Below are 8402 nucleotides of genomic sequence, written 5' to 3'. Positions count from 1 at the left end.
GAGAGGCTGAGGGTCAGATCACTGAGCTGGTGTGAGGACTCAATAGACCAAAAAGTCCTAAAATCAAGTATAGCTGCAATAAGAATGAAAGGGATAACTAAGGAGGTATCAAATGTGACTTCAGAGACATAAAATGTAGGGCAGGGAGTGAAAATGTAGTGTGATCAGTATGTGTATGAACTTAAAAGACAACTTGTTTTTATAAGTAGACATCATTGTAGGCCATCATATGAAGATCCTTTATCATACTTCAAAAATCTACACAAGTTAAAACCTAGAGAGAAAGGAACACAAGCATATCACTAAATAAATCATCAAATCATAAGAAAAGAAACACAAAGAAAAAGGAAAAACAAAGAATGACACTAACAGAAAACAAGTTAAAAATAGGCAATAAGTAATACTTATGAAAAAACTCTTAAACTGCCAGTAAATTAAATGATCTCCTAAGAGACAACTTAAGATTAAACATTGAAACAACTAAGGTCATAGCATCTGGCCCCATTACTGCATGGCAAATAGAAGGGGAAAATGTGGAAGAAGTGACAGATTTCCTCTTCTTGGGCTCCAAAATCACTGCGGATGATGAGTGTAGCCATGGAATCAGAAGATGATTGCTTCTTGGCAGGAAACTGATGACAAACCTAGACAGTGTGTTGAAAAGCAGAGACATTACTCTGCCAACAAAGGTCCGTAGTCAAGGCTATGGTCTTCCCTGTGGTCACATGTGGTTGTGAGAACTGGACTGTAAAGAAGGCAGAAGGTGGAATAATTGACCCCTTTGAACTATGCTACTTGAGAAAACTCCTGATAGTCCCTTGGACAGCAAGGAGATCAAACCAGTCAGTCTTAAGGGAGATCAACCCTGAATATTTGCTGAAAGGACTGATGCTGAAGCTGAAGTTCCAGCATTTTGGTCATCTGATGCAAACAGATGATTCATTGGAAAAGTCTCTTCTGCTGGGAAAGATCAAGGACAGAAGAAGAGGGCATCAGCGGATGAGATGGCTGGATGTCTTCACCAATGCAATGAACATGAACTTCTGCAAACTCTGGGAGATGGGGAGGGCCAGGCAGGCCAGCCGTGCTGCAATCTGTGGGGTCACAAAGAGCGGGGCACAACTGTGTAACTGACCAACAACAGACTAAATGCTCTGAAAAAAAGACATTGCACCTGATGAAGTCTCCATGATTCTATGATACTCCATCAAAGAAATGGATTTCCAAACATTTTTGATCCAAAGATAGGAAAACTGTGGGTAGGAAAAAATAACAACTGTCTATATATAAGACTGAGAATAAAGCATAAAAACAGAGTACCTAAAACTCTATAAAGATACTGAATTAAAAGAAGGAAAGAAAAATGGAAATCCCAGGAAATAAGGGCAAGGAGCAAAATTTCTTTCACAATGATCAAGGAACAATTTCTGGTTTTGATACTTTGAGTTATGCGATCCAGAACACTAGCATAATTGGTTTTATACTTGGCATCCAATACAATCTCTTTAGACCCTCTTTTATATCTCGGTTTCTCAGACTGTAGATGAAAGGGTTCAGCATGGGTGTGACCACAGTGTACATCACTGAGGCAATTGTACTTGAATGTGAGTTGTGGGTAGCCGCAGAGCTAAGGAACACTCCTAAGGCTGTAAAATAAAATAGGAAGACAACTGAGAGGTGGGACACACAGGTGGAAAATGCTTTATACTTCCCCTGAGCTGATGTGATTTTACATATGCAGGAAACTATTTTAGAATATGAATAAAGGATGCCAGCAAAAGGACCAACACCCATCAGGACAGCTGCAAAATACATCACTATGTTATTAAGAAAGTTGTCAGAACTGGCAAGTTGTACCACCTGACTAAGTTCACAGAAAAAGTGGGGGATTTGCACAAGTGGACAGAAGGACAATCGCAGCACCATTAAGCTGTGTAGCAAGGAATACAAGGCAATCAGCATCCAGGATATCAGAACCAGCAGTCCACAGAGCCGAGGGCTCATGATGACCATGTAGTGCAGGGGGTGGCAGATGGCCACATACCGATCATAGGCCATCACTGTCAGGAGAATGTCATCCAATCCTGCAAACAGTATGTAAAAATATATCTGGGTGATGCAGCCTTCATAGGTGATACCTGTGTTCTTGCTCTGGATATTCCACAGCATCTTTGGGATGGTGGTGGAGGTGAAACAGATGTCTACAAAGGACAGGTTGGAGAGGAAGAAGTACATGGGGGTGTGGAGGTGGGAGTCTGAGATGATGGTCAGGATGATGAGCAGGTTTCCAAACACAGTGATTAGGTACATGGAGAGGAAGAGCCCAAAGATGAGGGGCTGCAGTTCTTCTTCTTCTGAAAGTCCCAGAAGAAGAAATTGTGAAATTCGTGTATTATTCCCTGATTCCATGGGGTGGAGGTGACTACCAGGAAAAAGGAAAATAAGGTGACTCGTTTGCACACGAACTGGCATAATTCACATAGCTGAAATACTGCAATTTCTATGTAGCCCTTAAGTAGTTGATCTTAACACCTTATTTATAGAAAAATTCTCTTTGAAAGTATACTCCATTTCATGTCTGACAAAGAATTTTGGTCTCATTCTCATCACATTGGCAAAGAGCTCATCTGTTCTAGAGTTCTAATGAGGTATTTTTTCATTTATTTGAGAAATACGTATTTGGTGCTGACCCAGAAGAAAGTGCTGAAAAATAAACCTCCCCTAATCCAAGGATGGTGAATGAGGATATTCAAGTAAAATATGATAGAATATGTCAGAATGTCACATGCTATGAAGAAAACAAAGCTAGGTATAAAGGAGAGAGTGGCAGAGAGTATTATTTTGTCTTGAGTGTTCAGGGAAGAGCTTCAAACTAGGTGATGTTTAAGATCCTGAAGAAAGAGAGAAGAAACCTTTGTGATGTCAGAAGAAGTGTGTGCCTGGCAGAGGGAGCTGCCACTGCTAAGGACCTGACAGAGATGCTTGTTCCCCATGTTCAAGTGCAAACAAGGAAGTCAGTGGGGCGAAGGAATAAGTAGGAGGGGGAGTGATCAAAGACAGTGTCAAGGATGCTGAGGAACAAGGTGGCCTCCCTGCTACAGCTGAAACTTCACCACATAGAGAATCCCTCCTTCCATGTGGTTCCTTGCACTTTATGAATTTAGTTTAAAACCATCCTGTGAAGTATGTCAGTTTCCCTACTTAGTTCCATCTATTGACCAACTTCTGACCTCTGTAGTATAAGTCATCTTAACATATGAGTACAGATGCCTCTTCTTTAAGAACTGGTCTCTCTTCACAAGGAACAGGCAGACACACACACACACACACACACACACACACACACACACACACGCTCACACGATGTCCTTCTGACTTGTGTTACGATCATAAACTGGTCACCCAGATCCACCTTCATTAGGCCATGAATGGTTACATATCAAGCTGCTCAGATCAAATTATTATTCTCCAAAAGAATGTATTATTTTTGCCTAGAGGTTCCAGGATTTTTTTAAAATTATGTGTCTTTTAGTTGAAGGATAGTAGCTTTACAGAATTTTGTTGTTTTCTGTCACACCTCAACATGTATCAGCCATGGGTATACATATATCCCCTCCCTTCTGAACCCCCGTCCCATCTACCTCCCCATCCCACCACCAAATTCCAGTTTATAAACTTCCCACAAAACAATAAATTTTGGGTTCAACGTTGGTATGGCCAGTTTCTTCTCAGTATTTAGAGAAGAATGAAAAGCATGAGAGAGAAAGAAAAAAAAAAGAGAGAAATAAAATGGACATAGGCAAATTAAGCAGGAAAATATCCAATAAACTCGTTAGCCCTGAGCCAATGCAACGATAAAAAGTTTCCTTCCTTAATCAATATTCCAACTCCAGTGGCATCTCCTTCATGCCCAGAAAAATATAATAAATAAAAATAAATTTTTCCAAGGACATAAACAGGGATATATATTCATGACGTGATATATCTTACAGTTTAAATACCCCAAGAGAATAAGCAAATGGAATATAAGCTACCAATTCAAAAGCAGAAATAAATGAAATGTGACAAAAGTTGGATATATTTTATATGAAGATGCAGAATACCTCTTTTTCATGAGGCTTTATCCTATTTGCTTACTTCAGTCCATAAATAAGATGATTAGACTTATTGTCTACTTTTACTGGAAGCCATTTATGCCTCCCATTCCTTCTAAGGGGGTTTCCTTAGTGGCTCATTGCAAAGAATCTGCCTGCAATCCAGGAGGTTAAGGTTCAATCCCTGGGTCAGGAAGATCCCTTGGAGAAGGAAATTGCAACCCACCCCAGTATTCTAGCCTGGGAAATTCCATGGACAGAGGAGCCGGGTGGGCCACAGTCCATGGGGTCACAAAAGGGTCAGACCCAACTTAGAGACTAAATCACCACCACCTATTCCTTCTAATTGAACTTCCTCTGTTACCATTTATCAATATTGACGAGTGAAGGGGTCACTTTATTTTAGACCTAAATAGATACACTAATATTAGGAAAGCCAGAAATAACCACAGTGACTTCTGGCCTCTAGATATGCTAGATGGTCCTCAGGTGACCTCAGGTTCATGCTCCTGGCTTCCATCCTTTCTGAACCTCCCCTGAAATGTGTGCAGAGCTCTCACCTGCCTGCAGACTGAGAGAGAAGGCTCTCCCTGTAGAACCCAAATCCTTTCTAAATGATTAACGATACAGACCGAATTTTTGTGCCTAAACAAGACAACAGGAAGGGATAAAATCAAGCATTGGCTCCCAGAGGGATTCAGGGATCTAAATTAAGAACTAGGTCCTCACCAACCAAAGTGGCACAGGCGGAGGGGCTGCAGTAGAGGAGATATTACCAACTCCTTGTGTCAGCTCACAGGGCTTCTCCGGTGGCTCAGTAATAAAGAATCCACCTGCAATGCAGGAGTCACAGGAGATGGGGGCTTGATCCCTGAGTCAGGAAAATCCCCCAGGGGACTGTATGGAAACCCACTCCAGTATTCTTGCCTGGAGAATCGCATGGACAGAGTTGCCTAGAGGGCTACAGTCCATGGGTCTCAAAGAGTTGGACAGGACTGAAGGGACTTAGCAAGCATGCACACGTGTCAGCTAATTAGGCATATTTTCCTTTTGTTACTCCAGCCTCCCATAACATGATTTCCCTTGGGAACACTGGGCTGGACACAATGCAATTATTTTTCTGTTGATTCTCTGTTACTAGGTGATTGTGTTATAAGTTGGGTGATTCAGTTTTTATCACTCCTTCCCCTTTAATTCTCCTGCTTTCAAAGCACTAAGGCTCCCAGAACCTCATTACATCCCTGAGATCTAAGTCTTCTTTAAACTATAACACTGAGCTTTTGTCTTGACAAGTTCCCTTGGGCCTTCAAAGATTTGATTTGTGGCAGAGGAAAAAAAAAAAAAAAAAAAAAAACTTCTGAAGTCTTTAAAACTACTATTTCCCTCTTTAGAACTGGGGACAACATTACTCTTTCAGTATAAAATTGTGGGTATTATACTGCCTGGATTTATGCCAGTTTTTCCAAGCCAATTACAAGTTTCTCAGTTATATCAGAAGTCAACAGCTGCCCTTTAGTCTCTCATTATAAAATGTTTATAACTATAAGAAAAATATTTATATGTTGATATGATAAGTGAAAATTGCTCAGTCATGTCTGACTCTTTGGCCCACATGGACAATACAGTCCATGGAATTCTCCAGGCCAGAATCCTGGACTGGGTAGCCATTCCCCTCTCCAGGGAATCTTTCCAACCCAGGGATCAAACACAGGTCTCCTGCATTACAGGCAGATTATTTACTGGCTGAGCCACAAGGGAAGCCAAGGAATCCTGGAGTGGGTAGCCTATCCCTTCTCCAACTGATCTTCCTGACACAGGAATTGAATCAGGGTCTCCTGCAGTGCAGGCAGATTCTTTACTAGCTTAGTTATCAGAGAAGCCTGATGTGATATTAACATGACCATAAACCAGGCTTCCCAAGTAGCTCAGTAGTAAAGAATATGCCTGTCAATGCAGGAGACTTTAGAGATGCAGGTTTGATTCCTGGGTCAGGAAGATTCCCTGGAGGAGGAAATGGCAACCCACTCCAGTATTCTTTCCTGGAGTATCCTATGGATGGAAGAGCCTGGCAGGCTACAGTCCATGGGGTTGCAACCAGTTGGACACAACTGAGTGACTAACACATGACCATTAAACTATATCAGCATGTTATAGTGATTGTCAGATTTAATTTTTTAAATAGTGCGGTTTTTGAGGTAGCACTTTTATGAACTCCATTCTCCATTGTCAGAATGGAACTCAGAAGGATTTAATGTTCTGCTTAAAAGTACAAACCAAGTGAGGGCTGGAGTCTGGATTGAGGTCTTTCAGTTCTGGAACTCAGTCCCAGTCATTCTCAACCAGACACGATTTTGACACTGGAGATACATGGCAATATCAGAAAGGAAGCTACTAATCTCCTATAAACACAGAAAAGTTCCCAATACAAACATTTCTCCTTCCCAAGGCAGCGTAAGAATGTGAGTAATCCTATTCCAGATAAGAATATCTATAAATTCACTGTTCATACGAATCACCAAGGTCTGTGGTTCAAATGCAGATTAGGATTCCTCAAGTGGTCCAGGGACTGTGTCTCTGATCATTTGAGCCAGAATATCAGATTCCAGTTCAAATTCTTTACACCCTGATAAAAAGGGAACTTCTTTAACACTACCAATGGTGGTCCTTTTATACTTGCCACTCCAAATAATCCTTTCAGAGCCCTGTGTATGTCTTTGTACCTTAGACTCTAAATAAAGGGGTTAAGCACGTGTGTGATCACAGTGTACATCACGAGGTGATTGCACTTGACTCTGAGCAGAAGGGCATGAGTAGCCACAGGGTTGAGGTACACTCAAGGCCCATCCAATGAAACAAGATACAAGTGAGAGGTGAGATGCACAGGTGGAAAGCACTTTGTACTTCCCCCAAGCTGATGGTGTTCCAGAGAGAGAGGAAACTATCTTAGAGAAAAGGATGCCAGATAAGGCATTTGTTGTTCAGTCACTCAGTTGTATCTGACTCTTTGTGACCCCCTGGACGGCAGCACGTCAGGCTTCCCTGTCCCTCACCATGTACTGGAGCTTGCTCAAACTCATGTCTATCCTGTCAGTGATGCCATCCAACCAACTCATCCTCTGTTGTCCCCTTTGCTTCCTGCCTTCAATATTTCCCAGCATCAAAGTGTTTTTTAACAAATCCGCTCTTCACATCAGGTGGCCAAAATATTGGAGCCTGAGCTTCAGCATCAGTACTTTCAGTGAATATTTAGGATTGGTTTCCTTTAGTATTGACTCATTTGATTTCCTTTCAGTCCAAAGGACTCACAAGAGTTTTCTCCAACACCACAATTCAGAAGTATTATTTCTTTGGTGCACAGATTTCTTTATGTTCCAACTCTCAAATCCATACATGACTACCTGAAAAGCCATAGCTTTGACTAGATGGACTGTTTTTGGCAAAGTCCCTGCTTTCTAATATACTGTCGAGGTTTGTCAAAGCTTTTCTTCCAAAGAGCAAGTGTCTTTTAATTTCGTGACTGCAGTCACCATCTGCAGTGATTTTGGAGCCTAAGAAAATAGTCTCTTACTGTTTCCATTGTTTCCCCATCTCTTTCCCTTGAAGTGATGGAACCAGATGCCATGATCTTAGGTTTTTGAATGTTGAGTTCTAAGAATGCTTTTTCACTCTCCTCTTTCACTTTCATCAAGAGGCTCTTTAGTTCCTCTTCACTTTCTGCCATAAGGGTGGTGTCATCTGCATTTCTGAGGTTATTGCTATTTCTCCTGGCAATCTTGATTCCATCTTGTGCTTCATCCAACCCAGCATTTCTCATGATGTACTCCGCATATAAGTTAAATAAGAAGAGTGGCAATATACAGCCTTGACGTACTCCTTTCCCAATTTGGAACCAGTCCATTAAACCTGGATTACAACAGTTTCAAATTACAGCATCATGTCATTAAGAAAGATGTCACAATTGACTGGATGGACCTCTTATTTGCTTTTACAGGAAAAGTACAGAATTTCAAGAAGGTACAGAAGGACTGTTGCAACACTGTTCATCTTTGTAACAAAGAATGCAGGGCACTCAAGAACCAAAAACCAGAACCAGCAGTCCACAAAATGTGTGTGTTGGGGGTGGGGGATGTTCATGGTGACCGGGTAGTGCAGAGTTTGACAGACGGCCATGAAGCGATCATAGGTCTTTGTGGTCAGTATAATGCTGCCCAAAGAGTAGGTAACAGTATATTCACAGATTATGGCTTTGCTTTCTTTGGGATGGTGGTGAATGTGAAACATATCTTAAAAGAACAGATTGGAAAAGAA

At 41.4% G+C, this 8402-nt stretch overlaps 1 protein-coding gene across 1 annotated transcript; it reads right to left on the bottom strand.

Moving 5' to 3' along the window:
• Nucleotides 1-1446: 1446 nt before the first annotated feature.
• On the bottom strand, nt 1447-2409 carry LOC136155963 (olfactory receptor 7A10-like). Its single transcript, XM_065918227.1, has one exon. It carries the CDS (start codon nt 2407-2409, stop codon nt 1447-1449), a length of 963 nt encoding a protein of 320 aa, XP_065774299.1.
• Between the last annotated feature and the right edge of the window lie 5993 nt (nt 2410-8402).

This window comes from Muntiacus reevesi, chromosome 1, assembly GCF_963930625.1.
Source record: "Muntiacus reevesi chromosome 1, mMunRee1.1, whole genome shotgun sequence".
Taxonomy (NCBI): Eukaryota; Metazoa; Chordata; class Mammalia; order Artiodactyla; family Cervidae; genus Muntiacus; species Muntiacus reevesi.
The sequence above is the reverse complement of the archived record's forward strand: the minus strand, read 5'-3'. Positions and strand labels throughout refer to the sequence as shown.

Bases quoted from the DNA above. Each gene is read 5' to 3' on its own strand.
- LOC136155963 (XM_065918227.1), bottom strand. From the start codon at position 2,409: ATGGAATCAGGGAATAATACACGAATTTCACAATTTCTTCTTCTGGGA.